Raw genomic sequence first — 24,505 nt, 5'->3', positions numbered from 1 at the left:
TCTCTAACAGAGTCTCTCCACTCGTTGTCTCATAGATGTACTGTTTCTGCTGCATGCCTTTTTTACAGATCCATGGGCACTGTTCTTCTGAATCGGCTTCTATAATTCTCGCTCTCTCTTTCAAAACAGTCTGAACATGTGCCATGACCAGCCAACATCCATTTACTTTCCAACTTCAAACTCACAGAGCGAACTTTTCATCTTCCTTCATACGTATTTACTGAAAATTACAGTCTACAGAAGTTCAAGTCTAATGTCAACAAATATCTTCTTTCATCTTCTCAACCTCCAACCCAAGCACAGTACTAAGTACTATAAGTTCTAATACATCTCATGTTTGGGGTTTTGATAAAAAATAAAAAAATAAATAAGGCAATGGTCAGGCCATACCTTGAGTACTTTATATAGGTCTGGAAGCCTCACTTTAGGAAAGATGTAGAGCTGCTGAAAAGAGTACAGAGAAGGGAAATGAGAATGGCGAGTGAAACAAAGGGTTGGTGTTACCAAGAAAGGCTTAAGTTCTGTAAATTGCAGCTTCTGGAGACTAGGCACCTGCGAGATGATCTAATTGGGGTGTATAAGGCTTTGAATGGATTGCGCAAGATCAATCCTAATGGGATCATTCCTACTGCTCAGATTACTCACTTGAGAGGACATAAATTCAAATTGAGGATAGAATAGATGTACAGAAATTTGCCTTTAGCCAGTGGGTAGTTGGAACTAACTGCCATCTGCTGTAGTGGAGTTCAACAACTTAAATAAGTTTAAGGCAGAATTATACAAATATTTGGAGTGAATGGATGGGTGAAATGGGAAGGGTTTTTTTTTTTTTTTTTTTTTTGCTGATGCTATATAAGCTTGCTTTCTTGCACCATATGCCTGTACTAATACATCTGTCATGCTAACAATTACACAGGTTACACTTTTTTTCTTTTTTTTTTTTTTTTTTGAGGATACTAACTGCACATGCACACAACACCCACTCACATATTTACTATTCCATTCATCCTCATACATTCAAACAATGATAAATGAATGGGACTATCTGTGTTCACGTTTATTGTACAATGAATATGTATAGGAAAAAAAAAATTGTCATTACTCAGTTTGAATTCTACGTGCTCACATTCATACAATTTAAACTGAGTAGGGACAATTTTTTTCCCTTATAGGGTACAATAAAAATGAACAGATATTCCCATTCATTTCTCATTTATGCATATTTGACTCATTCATGACTGTAGCCTGAAGTGGACTTTCACACTGCTTGCTCATTACTGTAGATCGAAATTCTCTAAAATGTTCATAATAAGGAAGCAACATCAGGGTCTGATGATGATTCAATATAATATATGATGTCATCCATACGCTGTCTTATAACAGACAATTTAGGATGAGGTGCAACTGATTCTTTGTCTTTGTCATCATCCTCTTGTTCTCCATGAAGAACATTTTCCACAATCTCTACCTCAGAAAAAATTTGATAGCCCGGATCACCATTTTTGAGCCACTGTTCCACATTATTCTCAGCTGCATTTTTGTTGCTGGCTCTCGGACGAGTGTCCCAAAAATTAGATGCCTCAACTCCCTCAAAAGTCCATTTCAGGTTCTACATCACACAACAACTTCTTCCAAGCATTGGCCAAGGTAGTAATTTTCATATCTTTCCATGCTGCTGCTAAGCTGAAGATAGCAGATCTCACGTTGTATGCATGTAAATTTTGCAGTGTCCTGGTACCTCTTGTATCTTCTTTTGCGTCTTCTATTTCTTCCAAAACAAGCATCACCTATTCCACTGTCTGTATCAGTGAAGTAGTGTTTGGAGGCAGAAAAACACATTTAATTCTCCCATCCCTGCTAACTAACTAACCTCTCAGCATTAGGGTGAGCAGGTGCATTATCTTTTTTTTTTTTTATGAAAACCCCAAACATGAAAGGTATGTACTTAGTACCGTGCATGGGTTGAAGGAGAAATATGGGGGGAGGGGGATGCCGGAAACTTTGCTCTAGAGACTAAACATGGGTTTCACCACTTCAAGTCTCCAATAAACAAAGTGGTGGTATTTCACCGGTTGATGAAAGTCATCTACCACAAAACAGCATTTATTTCATAAGAAGGAATTTTCAGCACATCTCTCTGATAGCATTGCGCATCAGATAGATGTGCGACGCTATCAGATATGAAAAAAAAAAAAGGTAAAGTGCAGCCATTATCAATCCACTGCAGGATGGAAGCCTCCTCAACAATTCGTGCTGAGGGAAATGGACCATAATCTGCCACGCTGGTCCAGTGCGGATAGGCAGATCGACCGTATTTAGCAGTCAGGGGCTTGAACCCCGGTCTACTCAAAGAGCGTGTGCTACTGCACTCCCGCTCCTGACCACTCGGCTACGGAGGCCCTATCAGATATAAATGGTTCTAAATTTTTCCTTTAGGACAGAAATTTTTTGTCCAGTAAATCGAGGGCCTACTGTGCTATCGAAGAAAAGTGTTTAACATGGTATGGGCATGTAAAACGGATGCAAGGAACCAGATATCCAAAGGCTATCCTGGAATTGATACCTCCAGGAAGAAAGAGAAGAGGAAGACCTACGAGGACATGGAAGGATGGATGGAGTATGGGAGCACATGACAGCCCAAGGTTTAACTGACCAAGACACCTTGAATAGCACATTGTGGCGGGAAAAAATTCCTACCAAAAAAATAACTTGCAGGCTAAGGAAACCCATTGTAAATGGAAACACTCCTCTTGAAGGCGGTGTTAAATAATTATAAGAACAGTCACCAACATTTCTGATCAAACCTTGTAACAGCAAGGTTTGATCAGAATAATGTAACAGCATCATGTATCTAGGTAACAACAGCATCTGGGTAAAGCATATTTCAGGATGCATCCTTATATATGCAAATTATCTCACCTGAAAATGAGTATGTATACCTGAAAATATGTATATAAAGCAGAGGAGGCTATAGAGTTTACTGGGATTATAATTTCCCCAACATACAGCCTAGGCAACTCTCACAATGGGTCTTTGTGCCATTAACAAGCAGTAATGTAGCACTGTGATAATGTGGCTCATTTTGCCAGATTTAGTGAGGTGATCACTAAACCTGACAAGAGTGGGCATCTTGCCAACTGCTCTCCACTGCAGGAATCACTCATATGATCATTCTGTGCCACTAGTCCATGAAACATTACTCAGGCATGTTTGATATCCACAAAAAATTGAACTGAATTATGCCTAGTGAGACCACCCATTTTAAAACCGCCTATATAGGAATATCATGATGCACTGATTTGCATCATTTATTTGATCTATACACACAATTCTGGTTTAATTTACAAACACTACGTGCACAAACTCAACTATATCTCTTGCCCATTTTTGTAATCATAACTCCTGTAAATTTCATTAGTTATAACTAATGAAAAAGGATTCAAAATTTTTCTCCCCAAGAGAGTTCCATATGCGCTTAATGCAGTGGTGTAGCCAGGGTAGGGTCAGAGTCAGCAGGTACATTGTACCCCCTAATGCCAAAATCTGGTATTGTGGCAATTTTTAGCATTAGACAATTGGCGCCTTTTTTTGTGGATGTACCTGCTGACAAAAAATCCTAACTACGCTACTGGTTTAATGGGATTCAGGTCTAGAGATCTCAGTTGCCACTCAATTCAGGAAATAAAAAAAAAAGAAAAAAAAAGGTAAACTGCAGCCATTATGAATCCACTGCAGGATGGAAGCCTCCTCAACAATTCATGCTGAGGGAAATGGACCATAATCTGCCACACTGATCCAGTGCAGGTTGACAGAGCGACTGTATTTAGCAGTCAGGGACTTGAACCCTGGTCTACTCAAAGAGTGCGTGCTACTGCACCCCCACTCCTGACCACTCGGCTATGGATCCTTCACTAAATCTGGACTTATTCATAACATCGTGCTGGATCACTGTTGTATCAAAAGGACATGTTAATCCCAGTTTCTTCACTAATTGCTATTTGGAGTGGGGAAGGGCTTTTTTTGTCCATTAGAAGGAAGTACAGCTCATTGAACTTGAACTTGGCCTGTTATAACGTACGATCACTCATCGGTGAAGACAGGATATTAGAGCTGGAAAAGGAATTAGAAAATGTGAATTGGAATATCATCGGTTTGGCTGAAACAAGAAGAAGAAATGAATCACTTATAAGTTTATCAAGTGGAAATCTGCTGTACACCAATGGAAACAGTGAAAGGAGTGAAGGTGGAGTTGGGTTTCTGGTCCATAAAGATTTTAAAAACAACATTTTGGAATTCAAAAGTACATCGCCAAGGGTGTCAAGACTAATATTCAAGATTTCTAAGAGGTACAAGCTAAAGATTATAATGATTTATGCACCAACATCGAGCCATGATGATGAAGAGGTTGAAGATATGTACACTGAAATTGAGAGTCTTCTAGATGAGCAGAAAACCCACTACACCATTATTATGGGGGACTTCAATGCTAAGGTTGGAAACAGGCAAAACAGTGCAGAAAGAGGAACTATAGGAAATTTTGGAATTGGTGAAAGAAATAAAAGAGGTGAAAGACTTGTGGAATTTGCAGAATCTCAAGGAATGTCAGTAATGACACTTTTTTCAAGAAAAGGGTGAACAGAAAGTGGACATGGAAGAGTCCAAATGGATTAACAACTAATGAAATCGACTTCATCCTCACTAACAGAAGATATATTGTGACTGATGTTACCGTCCTGAATAAGGTAAATGTGGGAAGTGATCACAGAATGGTAAGATGTACACTTGATATAGATGTAGGAAAGGAAAGGAAAAAAACTGACTCGAGTAAATAATACAAAGGTCTTTGAGATAACAGAAGAGGAGAAAAAGCAGTATGTACTGGAACTTAAGAACAAGTATGAGCTTCTGCAGACTGCTGAGGACCAAGATATTGACGAGGAATATTACAACTTTTTGAAAGTGATAAAGCCCAAGAAACCTATAGGGAAACAGAAATCCAAAGAAGAAAAAATTAGTCAAGAAACAGTTGTCATGATGAACCAAAGACGACAAATGAAGAGCAAGAAACACACTGACAGGGAGAAAATTGAGTATACTGAGTTATGCAAAGCCATTAGAAAGAGACTCAGAGAGGACATAAGAAGATTTAACACAAGAAAAGTAGAACAAGCATTAAGGGAAAACAAAGGATTTAAATCAGCAGCCATGAGCAGTAATACAGAAAGACAAATGATACTGAAACTGAAGAATAGCGATGGTGTACTTATAAACAGCAGAGAAGGCATAATTCAAATAGCAGAAGACTACTATAGAGAATTATACAAGGAGCGAGGGAATGATACCAGCAGTGGGGAAGATGGATTGCAAAGTAGCAACACATACGACATACCCGATATTCTTCCTGATGATGATGAGGTAGAACATGCATTGAAGAAAATGAAGAATCGGAAAGCCCCGGGGGAAGATGAAGTTACTGTAGAGTTGTTAAAATTGGGTGGAAGAGACATAACACAAAAACTGGCAAGGCTCTTCACAAAGTGCATTAGAAAAGGTGCGATGCCTAAGCAGTGGAATAATGCTATTATAGTTTTGCTGCATAAGAAAGGAGATAAATCAGAAATTGGAAATTATAGACCAATTAGCTTGTTATCCCACATCTACAAGTTGTTCACAAGGGTCATTACTAACAGATTAGAAAGAATACTTGATGAGAATCAACCGAAAGAGCAAGCTGGCTTTAGGACAGGATTCTCAACTATGGATCACCTTCACGTAATATCACAGCTAATGGAGAAAGCAAATGAATATAAAACACCATTATGCCTGGCATTTGTGGATTATGAAAAGGCATTTGACTCCATACAGCATAAGGCAATGTTTCGGGCACTGGAAAGACAAGGCATAGATACTCCATATATTATGATTTTGAAGAAAATATATGAGAGTGCTACATCCTTTATTAGACTAGACAAAGACAGTAGCAAATTTAAAATCGAGAAAGGAGTTCGACAAGGAGACACAATATCTCCGAAGCTGTTTACTGCTGCCCTTGAGGAAGCTTTCAGAAGATTAGACTGGTCGCAGAAAGGAGTCAATGTGAACGGAGAGTACCTAAACCATTTACGATTTGCAGATGACATTGTGGTCATAAGCCACGATCCCAAAGAATTAGAGGAAAATCTTAACCAGTTATGCACAGTTAGTAAGGATTTTGGACTAAAGATGAATATGGCTAAAACAAAAGTAATGATGAACAAGTATGCCACGGAAAGGGAAATAATGATTGAAGGAGCAGTAATTGAAAAGGTGGAGTCATATACTTATCTGGGACAAGTTATTAGCTGTAATAATGATAAATGGCTGGAAGTCATGAGAAGAATAAATTTTGGATGGATAGCATTCAGGAAATATAGTCACATACTGAAGAGCAATATCCCAGTTTGTCTGAAACGTAAAATAATGAATCAATGTATACTCCCCACCATGACTTATGGAAGTGAAACTTGGGCACTCACCAAAAGAATGGAAGAGAAGCTAAGAGCTACACAGCGAAGAATGGAACGAATTATATTGGGAATCAGACTGTTAGATAAGAAGAGAAACACATGGATTAGGCAGCAAACTCAAGTAAAGGACATTCTTATCAAAACTAAAGAACTAAAATGGTCTTGGGCAGGACACATAGCTCGAAGACATGATGACAGATGGACTAAGAAAATAACAGAATGGTACCCAAGAGGAGCTAGAAGAAAACCTGGAAGACAAAGGCGGAGATGGATAGATGAAATTCATGAGTTTTTGAGTAGTAAATGGATGGCCAGTGCTCAAAACAGAAGGAACTGGAAAGTTGCTGGAGAGGCCTTCATCCTGCAGTGGATTGAAAATGGCTGATGATGATGAAGATGATGATGATGACAGCTCATTACATTCTACAAAAATCTGATAACAGATTCAAGGATTTTATTCATCTCTGTAGAATCCACCACTCTATAAATTTTGAGGCTCAACCCCCCCCCCATTCAGAGTTGTATTCTGTTCTCCTGGAATAATGCTCTTGATTCCAAATGCCTCTGGAGGAGCTATCCATTAGATGTTTGGGTGCCTCATCAAAAAGAAATTTTTAATGCTCTTCAATCTGATCTTCCAATCAACTGTAATTCACAATGCCTGCCTTCAAAGATATGTTCGATTTTTTTATTATTATTATTATTTTTTTAATTAAAAATTGACTTAACCAATACCATAATTAATGAGAAAATGGCTGAACTGCCATTCAAACTGGAAATGCTACAAATTATTTCCAATTAATGACAGGGAGAAATTTTGAAACTATTTATTGTTCCAATAGTTATTTTTTTTGTGTAATTTATTAATTAAATTTTCTGCATTAATTTCCTGTAGCTCTTGGTACTGGCAAAAGTTTCTTGTGTCCATGGCTGTAAACAACACTATGCTTATTAAATGCTACAAGGGGTAAAATATATAAAGCGATCACATGTACCACTTTTTTTTTATACACTTTATACATCCTTCCACTTGGTAATGTTATGAGAAAGGGAGTACTCAGGAGTTCTAATTAACTAAAGTTAATTTTGTTTCCAAAACTTCTCTTTAGGATATGTCATATACCTAACAGCTACTTTTATTTTTTTCTAATCACTTCTGGTTTACATATTCTTTATGAGAGTTTTGTGTTACATAATTGAGAGAGAATAACATATCAGTCTGTTATTCTCTCTCTCTCTTTTTTTTTAGAACAGCCTCAAAGAATTCAAGTGAGTCAGCAACTACTAATAATAACAAAGGTGAAAAGCTACTGGAAAGGCCTGTCTTTAGAAATTAAATTGAATATTCTAAAAAGACGATTTGGGAGAATAACGGACTGATCTGTGCAAAACATTTGATTTAGCAGAGTCCACCATCAGAACCATAAAAAAAAAAAGAATTAGGAAAAAACTCTTGGAATGTGGCAAGGTAGTAACTGTTTTAAGTACAATAAATTAAATAAATCTAGACCTTTAATCATGAGACATGGAAAGATTTTTCAATTTGTTTATAATGAACAGTATGCAGCTTAGAATTCCCTTAAATTCTAAGATAATTCAAGAGAAAGCAATTAGTTTGTATGAAGATTTGAAGAAAAATTTTCCAGAAGGTTTGCCAAACCTTTCAATGCCAGTAAATCCTACCCATCTTCAAGCTCTTGAACCACATTTAGTATTGGGCAATCTGAAAATTAACAGTATCACATGCTGTTATTGCATAAAACTGCCTACACTGTGATTATAAATACAGTATAGGCAGCTGTGAGAGTGCATAAGTACATGTACTTTGAGTGATTGTGGTTTATTCCCAAGTGACTGTGCTGTTTCTCGTATTCTCTCCCAATCTTGAAAAGCAATCTAACCACATGGTCATCCCAGAGATAAAATAAAATTAAATTTTTTTTATTATTTATATAAAGTTCCATAATTTTATGGTAAGTTCCTACATTTTCTTGAACATAAATTTATTTTATTACACAATTTATATATTTAAAATTTATATTTAAAGGTTTAAATGCTTCTGTTACATTTAATATTGCTGTGCTATTTAAAGAAATACTAACTTAAAAATCGGCCAGAAATGCTAGTCACAACAACCTGAAGTTATTTACATTATTTCCTAGGGACAAAATACCCCCACTTAATGCAGATTCACTCAGAACTGTTTTTATGGTCCCAACAGAGAATGCTAAGCAGAGAAGTCTGTACTTGCACAATCTGAAACACAGATCACCTCTTCCACAGCAGCACCTTACCTCGATGTGTATAAGTTGATTTCAGGTCAGTCTTCTTCCCACATGAGGATATGCTGAGAACTGGTCCCATCCATGAACACCACACTGGACCACTGCTGTTGGCCCAAATGGAATGTTCACAACACTAATTGAAATAAGCTCTTTGTAATGAGATGAAGTGAGAAGAATGAAAATAATGGTTCATTTTCCTTCTCCAAGAAGACCCCCATTATTTGTGTAGTCTGTCCTTACTGTCAGATGCGAGTGGTTCTAAAATTACTGATATGACTGCATGCTTCCATACTAACAATGCTGTCCACTGCATGAATCATTGATATAATCACTGTGACACAGGACCATAAAACATTATTCAGACATGCTTGCTATCAATGAGACTCTGAACTGAGTTATGCAGTCAGATCACTAATTTTAAAATTGCTCACATCTGAATATCAGAATGCTGGGCTCATTTTCATTTGCAACATATATTTCATATATGTGCATAAACTCAACTGTACCTTAACTTTTGTCCTTTTGGTGTAGTAATCACTTATTTATCAAACTGATTCCAAGAAAGAAATGAAAACAAATTAATAGTTATAATGGTTTCCAACAAAATACCATAACTAACAGCTGTTTGATGCAAAATTTTATTAATTTATAAATAAGAATAAATCTAAATTACATTTTCAAAACATTAAATTTAAAAATTAATATATTATGCTATTATTTATAACATTTACGTACACAAACTTCATATATAATTTGTATACCTTTTTACAAATTTGTATAATTTGTACACATATATTTACCCTTCCTTGAATTTTCCACCACATCAACACCAAACTGTACAATGTCTCCAGAACAAACTTCTCGTGCAGGAGATTCTTCTGATCCTTTACTAAGCCGCTGGTTGTTAACAAAAGTTCCATTACTACTTTTTGTATCTTGAAGATAAAACTAGATGGGAAAAAATAACAAAAGCATAAATGAAGCCTCCGTACATAATGTTTTTAAAAACTGATTTTTCTATTTTAAATACGGGAAATTGAAGATCAGGTTCACTTGATAAATGAGACAAACTAGAATTACTTCAGTTAATCACAATATTACATAATCATTAATATACTATATTAAGGTCAGCCAATTATAATTCCAAATGAAGGGATCTTCAAGGATTTTTCCAGTCTCCAATGGGTTTGCAACCTAGACCTCTCCAAATTAGTGACAAGTCACCACTTGTTACTTGTTTGGATTCCTTGAATTCTGCATCTAAGAGCACTACAAAGAATGTCAGGTATACATGGATAAGCAAATAAGAGAAAACAGATCACTGTAGGGATTCAAACACAACTGACAACTCCAAGCCACTACGGTTTTATCAAATGATAGTTAATTCTGTAGAGGGACATTTGAAAAATTAATTTTTCATCTGCAGCTTCACCTAATCTTTTATAAATCCCAAAACCAGCGTTCAAGTTAACTTCTGATATCTTCACCAGCTTGTACACAATATACTCACTAACTTACAATAACTGCATCCTTCAGCCAATATTCAAAACATTCCTGCCACAGCACAGCTTCAACATCTATCTGTATGACATCAAAGTTCCAAGCCACTCTTCGAAATACAGAAGTTTAATTAATGAATCATATTTTACAAACTCTGTACCCTCTACAGTAGCAGTCCCAAAGGAAGGGGGGCTAATGCTGTTAAAGGGAAGAGTAAATCAACGTTCAGGGAATCACTAAGCTTCATGCAGCAGTAAAAAATTCCACATTATTTTGACCATTGGCAGGGCTATAGCCCCTACATGGGACTACTACTGCACTCTATTATTAATATTACTATTAGCCATATGGTGCAAAGTAGCCACTGGCTTTTGCAGCTTCAAGCAAAAATAAAAAAAAATAATAAAATTAAGTTAAATTAAATTAATAAATAAAATAAACTACCTACATGTTTCCCTCTTCATGTAGGAACCTATCCAGCTGACCTTTTAATTTCTCCAAGCTGTCAGCTTCAAAAGAAAACTTCCTACAAACCAATCTAAACCACATCTCCCATAATTTTAATTTATGGACCCTAGTTCTGGAATCATTTATAACTCTAAAAATTTCACCTATACTCATTTTACAAATTTTACCCTTTCAGAACCTCATAAACCCAATCAGGTCCCCTCTACAGTGCCTACTTATCAAACTCTGTAGCCCACATATTCTGAGTCTTTCTCATATGGGTGCTCTTTGGTTGACCTCACCAGATGCATTTCTATTAGTAACAGTATTTACCCCATATAGTATAAGGAATTTAGCCATAATTATGAGAAGATCCATTCTGGGGAGATCCCTATGGACTGGAGATGTGCAAATGTATCTCCGATTCATAAAGGGGGATCAAAAGGTGACATAAGCAATTACAGACCTGTCAGCTTAACATCTCTTCCAGGGAAAATAATGGAATCACTGGTTAAAGAAATAATGCAGGACCATCTGGCCAGGAATGCAATTATACTGCAGTCGCAATATGGATTTGTTAAGAGACAGTCTTGTCTAACCAATCTGATAAGTTACCATGATGCAGTGACTGAGAAACTAGATGCAAAAAATAATTCGGATATCATATATACTTGGATTTCAGGAAGCTTTTGTTACTGTTGCACATAAAATACTGCTGTATAAACTGGAGCAAAGTGGCATTAATGGCAAGTTACTGCTATGGCTAACAGGATGGTTAAGTGGAAGAAGACAGATTGGTTATCAATGGGCACTGCTCTTCATGGATTAATGTTATCAGTGGAGTTCTCCAGGGTTCAGTGCTGGACCCATTGTTATTTTCAATATTTATTAATGATATTGATGAAGGTATATTAGGCTGAATGTCAAAGTGTGCAGCTGATACAAAGGTTTGCAGGGCAGTTAATGATAGTAATGATGGTATGCGACTGAAACAAGATTTAGAAAAATTAGGTCAATGGGCTCAGCTATGGCAATTAAAGTTTAACATTGTCAAATGTAATGTACTGCATGTGGGCAGCAGTAATCTCAGAGTAACTTATCAACTACACTCAATAGTACTCTGGGTAGTAGAAAATGAAAAAGACCTGGGATAATTGTGCAGTAAGATATGAAATTCTCTGAGCAGTGTGGATACTCTGCCATGGCAACTCATGGGGTTTTGTTAATGACATACAGAAACTTTGCTAGTAGGGATAAGAAGGTGATTATCCCTTTGTACAAGACCATAATTGGGGCACATCTAGAGTATTATATAGAGGTGTGGAGGTCTCACTTCAGGAAGGATATAGGTCTGCTAGAACAGGTGCAGAGAAGGACAACCAAATTGGTGAAGTAAACAAAAGGGTGCTCTTACCTAGATAAGTTTCAGCTCTGCAAATTGCAGCATCCGGAGACTAGGCACCTGCAGGGTGATCTGATTGAGGTATTTAAGGCTTTGAGTGGATTGAGTAAGCTGAATGTGAATGGCTTTCTTCCTCTTGCTGAAACTATACACGTGAGGGGTCATAAATTTAAGCTGAAGGATAGACGTGTAGAAGTTTTCCATCAGACAGCTTGTTTGTTTGGGGATTTGTTAGGTGCATCAGCATCTATGGCCATAGTGTGCCATAAGTATGGTAGATGTCAGCCAGCGAGTGGTTGCTTGTTGCAATAGATTTCCATGTGTTGCTGTGGAAGTGGATCGTTTGAATAAATTCACAGAACTAGACAAATTCTTTGGGTGGGTTGTGTTGTTTTTTGGTTGATGCTATATAAGCTTGCATTATTTGCCACTACTACTACTACTAGGAAGCACCAGGAAGAGTTTCCTAGTAGTGTAGAGAAGCTCTATTTTGCTACACACCAGCAAAATAAAATAAAAGGTACTGATCCAGCTGACTTTTAAATTCATCAGCTTCAACTATCCATGGATAAGACTAAAAGACAGTTTTCCTCACAATAAAGTCTATACCACTTTCCTGTAATTTTAATTTAGGTTCCTTAGTTCTAGTGCTGTAAACCTACAAATTTCATTCATTTTATTAAACCATCCAAGAGTCTCATAGACCTTAATGAGATTCCCTTTAAGGTGATTTTTTTTTTTTTTTTTTTTTTTGATTTGGTAGTTGTTGGCGCATCGGCTTCTGTGGCCATATTGCACCTCCCAAGGTTTTTGCAGTACTTTGATCCAAGCCCGAGGCGGGAATCGAACCCGCGACCTTTGGGTTGCCGGGTCCCTTTAAGGTGTCTAGTTACAAGCTCTGTAGCCTGCACATTCAAAATCTATCTCCATACGGGTGACCTTTTACCAATTTCACATTGTCACCTGTCTTAGGCCTCATCAAGAAGCTTGATGTCTTTTTCTAGGTAAAGTCTCCATACTTGGACACAGTACTCCAAATGTGGTTTAACCATTGCTTTACAAAGTGTACTTATGATCTTCCTACCTCTACAAGTAAGTGTATGATAAATCATTGATTGGACACCACATGCCCTCCTTGCCATCTACATTGCATGGATTACAGACCAGTTAGTTTAACTTCTGTTCCAGGTAAAATAATGGAGTCACTGGTTAAAGCATTGCAGGATCACCTAGACAAGACTGCAGCAATAATTCAGACACAGCATGGGTTTGTTAGGGGAAAGTCTTGTCTGACAACTTTGATTGAATACTATGATGTGGTTACAAAGGAACTAGATGCAAAAAATAATTTTGATATCATATACTTGGATTTCAGGAAAGTTTTTGACACTGTTGGGCATCGAAGATTACTGTACAAATTGGAGCAGTATGGTATTAAGGATACGTTGCTACAATGGATAAAAGGGTGGTTGAGTGGGAGAAGACAGAGTGGCAATCAACGAACACTACTCTTCACGGAATAATGTTATTAGTGGAGTCCCACAGGGTTCCGTGTTGGGTTTGTTTTGTATATTTATCAATGATATTAGGGTATCAGGCTTAGTGTCGAAGTCTGCAGATGATACAAAGGTTGGTAGGGTTGTTAATGACAGTAATGGCACTGTGCTATGCAACAGGATCTAGGTAATTTGGGTAGATGGGTGGAGAAGTGGCAACTGAAGTTTAACATTGGCAAATGCAAAGTACTGCATATGGGTAGAAGTAACCTCAGAGGAACATACCACCTGTGTGGTACTACACTTAGCGTTATAGAAAGTGATGAATACCTGGGAGCAATTGTGCAGCCAGATATGAAGTTTTCTGAACAATGTAGACAGGCTGCCAGAGCAGGTCATGGAGTATTGTCAATGATATACAGGAATTTTGCTAGCAGGGAAAAGGAGGTGATTATCCCTTTGTATAATGCAATGGTGAGGCCATGCCTTGAGTACAGGTCTGGAGGCCTCATTTTAGGAAGGATGTAGAGTTGCTTGGGCATGTACAGAAAAGGACAACAAGATTGGTGAGGGGAACGAAGGGGTCCTCTTACTAAGAAAGGTAAGTTCTGAAAATTGTAGCGGCTGGAGACTAGGCACCTGCTAGGTGATCTAATTGAGGTGTACAAGGCCTTGAATGGGTTGAGCACGCTGAATTCTGATGGGATTCTTCCCCTTGCTCAGATTATGAACCTGAGGGGACATAAATTCAAATTGAAGAAAGGCAGTTGTAGAACAGATGTGCTTTAGCCAGGGGGTGGTTGATTGCTGGAACAAACTTCCATCTGTCGTTGTGGAAGTTGATAACTAAAATAAATTCAAGAAAGAATTGGACAAACTTTAGAGGGAATGGTTGTATGAAATGGTTTTTTTTTTTTTTTTTTTGGCTGATGCTACATAAGCTCATACGCTTGCTTCACATGCCTCTATTACTACTACTACTACTTTGTGCCTGCCTGCCTGGACAGTAATCTCTAGATCTCCCCCTCTCTCTCTCTCCCCCCCCTACTGTCTTTAACTAAACTCTTTCTAATGTACAAATTGTTCTGGGATTATTATTTCTCAAACATTAAACTTTGCATTTTGCAGCATTAAACATAGCTACCACTTTCCTGACCATAATTAAAACATCCAAGTCATTCTGAAAGAGCACGGCTTGGCATTATTCATTAACCAATCCCAATCTTTTTATCGTCTGCAGATTTTGACATCACCCACTGTATCCCTTTGGCAACATTAATTAAGTAATATGAAAAACAGTAGTCCCAGAACCGATCCTTGAGATCCCCATTTCTAGCACCAACCCAATGGTTACCCTTCAAGGTAACCAATGATCACAACCTTATGCAGCCATCCTGTGATCCATCTAAGGATCTTATCAGTGAGGATCTTCCAACATGTTTCAGCTTATACAGTAACTTCTCATGTGGGACAGAGTCAAGTTGATATTGTTTATTTGGATGCTTTGGCTTTGCTAAAGTCCAAATAAACCATATCAAAATTATTTCCTACATCCAACTTATGAGTGACTGTGTGTCAAAATAGCTAACTAGATTAGTTCAGATTTTCTCTTTACAAAACCATGCTATGTCATTTTACCAATAAACCATTCTATCAAATATTGCATTTTTAATCATCACTTCCACAATTTTCCTTACCAGTGAAGTTAGATTGACACTTGTGTCAATCTAACTTCACTATCAACCTGCCTTTATGTATTGGCAATATGCCGAGCTCCTCGAATCCAAAGGCAACTCTCCTGAGTCCAATATGCTCTCATAATTAATCTTAATGGTTCATGGCATTCTCTTACTACTTCCCTCACAGCACGCCTCTGTAGCCAGGTGGGAAGGAGCAGCAGTGCGTAGCACACGCTTCTTGATTAGACCGGGGTTCGAGCCTGTCACTACCAAATACGGAAAGGTCAAGGAATGACCACTGCATATTCCCGGAGCAATATGGCCTTAGTTGCTAATGCTCCTAAAAACCAAATAACAAACAAACTACCTCCCTCGCAATTACTGAGTATATGCCATCAACCCTAAGATCTTTACTTTCCTTTAGGTTTGAAAGTTTTGCATGTCTTTGGACTCTTTCAAGAAGCTTGATATCTCTTTTAGGTGCAGTTTTCAAACTTGTACACAGTATTCCTAGTGTGATCTTATAATTGCCTTATACAGAGGGGTTGTGACCTCCCAATCTTTACAATAAATTAACAAAAGGACACCACAGGTCCATTTAGGCATTTGTCTACACTGCACTAAGAACTTCACATCCACCTTTTCTTTAACTTCTAATTTTTTCCCCTTCCCCCTACTGTTTTTAATCCAACCCCACCACGTGTATAAATTCTTTTGGGTTTGTCATTCCTCAGTGTAAACCTTACATTTTGCCAATAAAACCTGGCTTACCATCCTGAAACCTATCCAAATCATCCTGTAGGAGTACAGCTCGACAATGATTATTAACCACCATCCACTCTGGATAATCCTATTTTGTTATTGATTTCAATGTCAATATTTAAGTAAAACAAAGCAGAAATTACTATTTCTATATTTTATAAAAGTGCATCATAATTTATTTGAACAAATAATGATTCTTTTGAAAAACCTTTAAGCGATATTCGTGAGAATGAAATTTCAATACGAAATTATCCATGGAAGCTGAAGAATTTGTTGTAATAGGATTTTACTGTGCTAATCAGTTCCTTTATTAGTTTGGACAGTTTAAAGAAATTTTAACCTTTGCCTACATGTAACAGAACTAAAAAAGAGGCATTGTCACAGCATGTTAAACAGGTCTTAAATACTCTAAAATTCTATGTTTAAAAGTCCTATCAAGTGGTGCCTGTCTGATAAAAATATATATTCACTCTAATAAAAATCACTGGAAATCAATCCAGGAAACTCTTTGCTCCATCTCCATGAAAAAAATATATACATATATTCTTCATACTAGCCAGCATACAAAATAAATTATTAAATGGGAAAATATAGAGAGTTGAAGATAGAGATCAACCCAGGGATTACACAAATCACTTAAACAGTGAACTGGATTCTTCAATTTAGGAATTATGTTCTCAATGAGAACAAAGTTCCTAATTAGAAGAATTAATAAATTTGCTTGAGATTGCTTTGTCTCTTCTGCCAGCCATGTGCACTAAGAAAATAGAAATTTTTTGAAAAATATGAAAAACAGAACTTCAGAATAAAAAAATTAAAAAAAAAAAACTAAATAAGAACCAAACATAAATTTTCACAATACAAACATAATTTCATCTCCTGTAGCTGCACTTTCGTAGGGAAGTAAGATGCCACATTGCATTTCAGTAATCCTTAAACCAGCTGGTTTGGTTTAGATTTTCTGACGTTTTCAAGCAAATATTGTCAATTAAAGTAATTAAATTAAAACAATATTTAAAACTTAATTATTAAATTGCTAATTAACGGAGATCACTCAAAGAATAAATAAAAACCTTCTGTAAATGTGTAAGAGAATTAATGGAGATGTGAATGAAATTTTAGACCAATCAATATTAAAATACTAGATATATAAACCCTACTCAATAAAGATATGCAATTCCTAAGTAGAACAAAAATAAAAAGTTCAATAAAAGAACCTACCTTATAAAACCAATGCCATGTTATCTTGTGTAATTAAACTTTTCGAAGTAATGAGAACATATTACAAGACAAGGCACAATCATATCTAACTAAAAAGGTTAAATACAAAATTAACCCACAAATTATTTAGCCAAAATATTTGTGTAATACACACAGGCAGTTGCAAAAGGAGTCTTTTAATTCAAAAACCTAATACACAGCAGGTACAATTTCGGCCAGTATGATATGACAGCCTCAACCTTCCTGGGCATACTTTCTCCAACTTCCAGTATTTGCCTCCATTCCTCCTGAAAAGTAGCTGCCAGAGCTGGCTTGGTAAAAGGCCATTTTGGCCACAGCTTAATCTGGCACTCAAAAGTATTTCACAGGTATTCAGTAAGGCTGAGGTTTAAGCCCTGAGCTGGCCTGTCTAACTTTTCAATGCCATTATTCACAAACCAGACCTGTATGACCTTTACTGTACTGACATTGACAGAAACTGCTTCCATGATACTGCCACAATGTATGTAGTTCATAATTGTCCAAAACATCCAAGTAACAGCCATATAGTGCAAAGAAGCTACAGGCTTTTGCTGCACTGGCCAAAAAAAAAAAAAAAATTAGATAATAAAATACAAATTATTTGCTTCCCTCCTATAGGTAACTATCCAACAGGTAGGCAGGTCATGGAATTCATGGTCTCAAGCAAAACAAGCAACATGTCAAGTCTGAACCAGCTGAAACAGCCCAATACCGGTGAATGCTTCTTAATGGTTGCAACAAGAAGGTTAGCTCCATGCCTGATTATGTTTGGGTGTACAGATTCGTGTAGCAAGATTTATCACATCATTACACATGACCTTCTATCACTGTTCGAGTCCATGAACATAGAGAAAGATACCACTCCAAAAATCATTTTGCACTGGTGACTATGATATATTGGACTTATGTGCAGCTGCCCAACCATTAAATGCAAGGCTATGCAACTCATTGTCAATGGTTGATGTACATATGGATGATCCTGTGGCCTCTTGGACCTGCTCCATGATGTTTGTGGTTCATGTTTTGTACACAAGTGAAACATATGAACTACCCTCATTATGGTTCACTGAATATGTTCTGAGTTTTTGAGGTCATTCAGCCTTTTTGTGGGGGGAAAACTGAAACAGTGATTAAATTAAATATATGAATATAACACATTAATAGAATGCTGGCCAACACCTACCAAAATGTCCAAGTAGGTTATAGCCGTCATGGTTTCAAGCACTACCACCAACAGACCAAGTCCAAAACAGCTCCATACCAATAAAACTGCTTCTGAAAGGCTTTGTGGTTGAAATTATGCACTCTGCTAGGAGTATGCTCTCAGGGTAATCTCAATGTCCAAATATACCTATCAGAATGGAACACTGTGTAGCAACATTTTGTCATTCAAAATCTGCCACTGATATAGATTTCATGAATATCAGAAAACACCACCCAAATTCATATTAGTTACTGTGATAATGTGCAGTTGCCCCACCACAGAATCCAACGCTATGCAAATCCCTATGGATGGTTGATGATTAAGTCTCGTGGCTTCGACCTAACCTTGATGATTTCCACAGATAACATATGCAAACAATGTATTGCCCTCATTATGGTTTGTTGAGCATGTCCTGTGAATTTCTGATGCCATCTACACCTTTTTATGATTAAAATTTAAACTTTACTGGCAAAATTAAATATAATACGAATCTAATAGGATAAATTGGAGTAAAAGGTAATGTGTTTATTAGAAAACATCATCTTATAAACAGAGAGATCTTAATTTATACTTTGTTGTGTTGTCTGAAGGATGAAGATGGTAGGCAAGACGGCTTCATCTCTATTTTGGGATGGACAGATGGGTGGATAAGACAGGGGCTTTAACTGGCTTTTGATCTTTCTCTTCGTTGCAATTTTTTTTTTAAATGGGATGAGATTAGACTTTGGCATTGTCCAGCAAAGTAAGTTATAAGCACAGATTCTGTTTTCATCAACTCTTGATCAAGGTGTTTCACCAAGTGTGAAGAAATTCTACTGTACCAATACTATGGCTTGATTGCAGTAGATGCTATCGTGGTAATCAAATCTGGAGTGAGATGTGCAGTTTATTTTTAACTTAGAGAGAATTTCTTCTTGAAATAGATAGTAGGCTGGATTGAAGTTTACTTCTCACTGTTTTTTAAACACTGTGAACCAATTAAAAAACATTTCCTTGAATATCTTCCAATAATGTGATGAACCAGAAAACAAAACAGAAGTCCTTCCCATTCCGTGCATGCCTCTCTGTAATCCTAAGATTGCTTCAGCCTTCCGTACCCTTCTATATTGAATGTCCTTGGCAGGTTAAACTGGACATTAAATTTCCTACAAACCTTTGAGAGAAAGGTTTGAGAGAAAAACTGTTCCAGAGATTTATTCTAAAATAATATCAGACAATATTGAAGGCTGTGACTGTTTTGCTAAACACTAGAAATGTCCAGTACACAAGAATAAGTAGCACCTCGTACAGCCCTCAAAACATTCTATGTGAAGTGCTGAAAGCATTCCAGAGAGATGCTGGCCAATGCAGATTATATTTTGCTGTAAACCTGGAAAAGACCTCCATAGAACCACATGAAATGCTTGTTACAGTTTAAAGAGATGAGACCACTGGATAAAAAAAAAAAAAAAACAGTATTTAAACAGTTTTAAAGATTCTGTGAATGAAATTTTTCACTTGAAGATGAAGAAAGAGCAGTTGCCTGTCAACATCCTGAAATGATTAAAACATTAATGAAGCCACAGCATCATTCAGCTGTATTGACGACTCACTATTAGAGAAATTGTTAAGAAGATATCCACTTCATTTGTTCTGGTTCAGGCCAGAACAAACAAAGAGGATATCTTTGACTGTTGTTGTAGAGTTCTAGGAGCAACAGTGGCTAAGGCCACATTGCTCTGTATATGCTGTCTGTAAATTGCATGTGTTCTGTGGTTGATTTTCTGTTTGCTGGACAAAACCTCTAGTTTCCAGGAGAAAAAGTCATGCTACCCTCGCCTCAGACCAACTAATTCAGCCACATTGTGAAAAAGCCCATAAAAATTCCTCACGTTATCAACGGGACTCAAACTCAGATCTTTTCCAACCACAACTGGGTAACTTTGACCGAGAATTTGTGCATGAAACATGTGAGCAAGAAATATGTAACATGTAAAAAATGTAATATGTATTCTCACTCGAGATCAAAAACAATTTTGCGTCCTCATTTGATCTAGGTTGTTCAAGCAAAGCTGTGTTAGTTCCTTCACTTTTAACAAATATTATAACAAGTGGCGAGTGTTGGGTTAGGTTTATGTTTCTGATTTTATTGATGCATTAGCAACAAAGGCTATTATGCACCAAGACAAAATGTTGGGTGTATAGCTTTGACCCAGAGGCTACAGTTCCAAACTCAGAATGGAAAACAACAGTGTCACCAAGGCCTAAATAGGTATGGTAATGAAAGTCACATGTGAAGTTCATCCTGGTTGTATTTTTTGGAAACAAGGAGATAGTGTTATCAGAATTTGTTCTGCAAGGTGACACTGTTAATGCAGCCTACTATTAAGAAGTTTTAAAACAATTCAGAGATGCAATTTTTTTTTTTTTATGGAAACCCCAAACATGAGAGGTATTAGAACCTATAGTACTTAGTACCATGCTTGGATTGGAGGTTGAGAAGACAAAAGAAGATATTTGTTGACACTGGACTTGAATTTCTGTAGACTGTAATTTTCAGGAAATACATATGAAGGAAGGTTGTTCCAGAAAACGGCAGTTGAATGAATAAACGAGGAAAATGAAAAGTTGGTTCTGTGAGTTTGAAGTTGGACAGTAAATGGATGTTGGCTGGTGGCAGCACGTGTTCGGACTGTTTAGAAAGGGAGAGAGAGAGAGAGAGAGAGAGAGAGAGAGAGAGAGAGAGAGAGAGAGAGAGAGAGAGAGAGAGAGAGAGAGAGAGAGCGGGAATTATAGAAGCCAATTCAGAAGAACAGTGCCCATGGAAGTATCTGTAGAAAAGACATGCAGCAGAAACAGTACGTCTATGAGACAGAGAGTGGAGAGACTCTGTTAGAGAGGAGTCATTAATTAACTAAACTGGCCTATTCTGAATGGAATCTAGAAGCCTGAGAGAAGTTTTGGGGGCACCGCCCCAGAGGTGGAAACAATATTCCATGGTAGGGCAGATTTGCGATTTGTACAGAGTGAACAGCTGTTTGGAAGAAAAGTAACGCTGAGAGGGAAAGAGAAAACCAAGTTTTTTAGATGCAGAGCAAGCAATATTTGTAATGTGCTTGTGCCAAGAGAGATTAGAAGTCAGGGTAATCCCCAAAAGAGATATATCATTTTGCCTCGAAATTGGAGTTGTTTGTTTGTTATTTGGTTTTTAAGAGCATTAGCAACTAAGGCTATATTGCTCAGGGATATGCGGTGGTCATTCCCTGACCTTTCAGCATCCTCCGTATTTGGTGGTGATGGGCTTGAACCATGGTCTAATCAAGAAGTGTGTGCTATGCACTGCTGCCCCTTCCCACCTGGCTAAGGAGGTGCCTGAAATCAAGTGTCACTAAAGATAAGCATAGGAGCAGAAGAATCCTTTTTGCAAGATATAAGACAAGACTGAGATTTAGAAGGATTGAAATCAACTAAGTTTGCCCCACTGGAGAATTACCCGGAGATCGGCATTTAAGGAATTGGTAGCGGATATTCAAGAAGTTGAAGCTGATTGAGCAGGGAAAGGTTTCTCGAAATGGAAAGTGGAATGCAATGTGCTATCATCGGCAAAACTATGGATAGGATTTCCAGTCAATGGAGGGTCATTAATATACAAGCGGAAAAGAGTGGGGGAAAGAACTGAACCTTGGGGGGACACCAGCATTAGTGAAGTTAGAAGACAGAGAGCCATCTACCATCACCCTCAGTGAGCTATCAGAGAGAAAACTGGATAACCAATTAAAAAAACAGTTGGCAAACCATAAGATGGAAGCTTGTTTAGAAGACCTTTATGCCAAATATGATCGAAAGCCTTTGAGATGTCAAGGAGAAACTGCTTGTGTTTCACCAAACTTTTCCATTCAATTTGTCCATAAATGGGTAATATAAGCTAGAATATCACCAGTGGATATTGACAGTGACGGAATCCATACTGTCAATCGTTGATCAGACGGAAGGTTTCTAGGTAGTTTAAGAATTGCCGGTTAATTGATTTCTCCATTACTTCAGAAAGAGTATAAGTAATTGCAATGGGACGATAATTGGATGGGAGGGACTTGTCACCCTTTTTAGGAACTGGCTGGATATAAGTAAATTTCCAAGCAGAAGGAAAAACACCTTTTGGAATAAGAAAGTGAAAAAAGGTGGCAAAGAACAAGAGTAAGTTCAGGAGCACACGTTTTGAGAACAAGTGGAGAAATACCATCAGGACCTGGAGTTTTCTTAGATTCAAGATTTGTCAAAATCCTTCTGATATCCTTTTGACGGAAGACCACAGGAGGTATTGAATAGAGTGCGTTAGGAATGGTGGGAGGTGTTTTACCAAGATAATTAATACATGATTTGGAAGAAAAATGGAATGTTAGCAGGTCAGCTTTATCCTTGGCTGAAGTGACAACAGAACCATCTGGTTTTGACAGAGGTGGAAGCAGAGATGGGCAAAAGTTGTGGCCTATAGCTTTGGCAAGAGACCAGAATGCTCAGCTACCATTAGGGCAAAAAGCAAGTTTTCTACTCTTAGCCTGTTCAAAATCTAGTTTGGACTGATTAATGACTGCTTTACAATTGTTGCGAGCTTTGGTGTAGGCAGAAAATGAAACTGAAGAATTGGAAACAAACCAATTATGATATGCAATGTTCTTCTCTTAGCGCATTTATTGGAAAAGCAATGTTTAGATAAAGGAAGAGATTTTAAAGTGGAGTGTGGGATAATGGATTCCATTCCTACAAGAATAATTTCACTGACACAATCTGAGCAAACATTGACATCAGAAGTTTTGAAACAGTAATCCGACCAAGGAAAATAAGAAAAGAAATCTCGCAGGTCATCCCATTTTGCATTCTTGTAATGCAAAACATTCCGAGGTTGGGAATAGCCATGAGATAAAGGCTTCATTGGAAAAGAGAGAATTACCAAGTTGTCATCTGAGGTGCCTAAAGGATCACTCACTTCCATGGTGTACTTAGTAAGGTTGTTTGTGAGAAAGAGATCAAGTGTGTTGGCTGTATGGTTAGGATTGCCCGGTATCCTTGTAGGTAAATGAGCAATTTGTGGAAAGTCATTAGTAATTACAAAAGCCTCAGCATCTCGACCAGCTGGATCGGTGTGATTAGAAAATGGAAGCCAGCTGGAGTTGTGTACATTAAAATCACCAAGGAAAATTACCTCACTGTTAAGAAAGCTGGACTGGAGAAAGTCAAGTTGCAAAGAGAGGAAGTCAAAGAGCTCCAAGTGATTAGTGGAGTTGGGAGAATGGTAGAGACAACAGATGAATTTGACACAATCAGGTAGAGAGATTTTAAGCCAGAGAAGATCGAAGAGAGGAGATTCCAAATTACAAGTCTCTGATAGGGAATATCGAAACAGACATGCACATTTGATTTGATTTTGATTTTATTGGTGCATTAGCAACTAAGGCTATAATGCGCCAAACATATGCACAAGTACCACCTTTGGGGCGAAAGGAATCATACAGTGAATAATTTGGGCAACTGAGATGAGCAGTAGTTGAATCAACCGATAACTGAGATTCGCTCAGAAAAAGTACATGGGGTTTGGCAGACTGCAAGTGGAAATGGACATCGTTGATATTAGAATTGAGATCACGTGTATTTGTGAAATGAACTAGGAAGTGTTTTGGAGGTTTAGATCTTTTCGCAGATAAGCTTACTCTATTAGTTTGACAATTCATGGTGTATTCAATAGTAAGAAAATGTGGGGAGGGGGACATGCTGTATGAAGTAATGAAATTTTTGGATGTGGCATACACGTGGTAAGAATATACCCAGATCCTTGACATAACATGGCCTCGACAATGCCTCCCGCATACACACTACTCAGACTCCCTCCAGTCACTATCTGGCAGAGTAGAGGTAGCAAGATTATACACTAGCTGATCCAGAAGTCTCCTAAAGAGTTACGAATAAGTTAGGTGCAGTGTACTAACTGACGGCCGGCCTATGAACGCT

At 37.5% G+C, this 24,505-nt stretch overlaps 1 protein-coding gene across 3 annotated transcripts in view; it reads right to left on the bottom strand.

Annotated features, from left to right (window-relative positions):
• The window catches only part of LOC150086307 (uncharacterized), a 230,060-nt gene that overhangs the window by 196,966 nt on the left and 8,589 nt on the right, over positions 1-24,505 (bottom strand). For all 3 annotated transcript variants that reach the window (XM_090374462.1, XM_090374464.1, XM_090374463.1), the window contains exon 2: positions 9,592-9,739. In XM_090374462.1, the coding sequence (XP_090230588.1) occupies positions 9,592-9,739 (148 nt within the window). The remainder of the gene's footprint in view (positions 1-9,591; positions 9,740-24,505) is intronic.

The sequence above is a fragment of the Mastigoproctus giganteus genome, chromosome 5 (genome assembly GCF_048544385.1).
Source record: "Mastigoproctus giganteus isolate SK-2022 chromosome 5, ASM4854438v1, whole genome shotgun sequence".
NCBI classification, from domain to species: domain Eukaryota; kingdom Metazoa; phylum Arthropoda; class Arachnida; order Uropygi; family Thelyphonidae; genus Mastigoproctus; species Mastigoproctus giganteus.
This window is presented reverse-complemented; position numbering and strand designations above follow the sequence as displayed.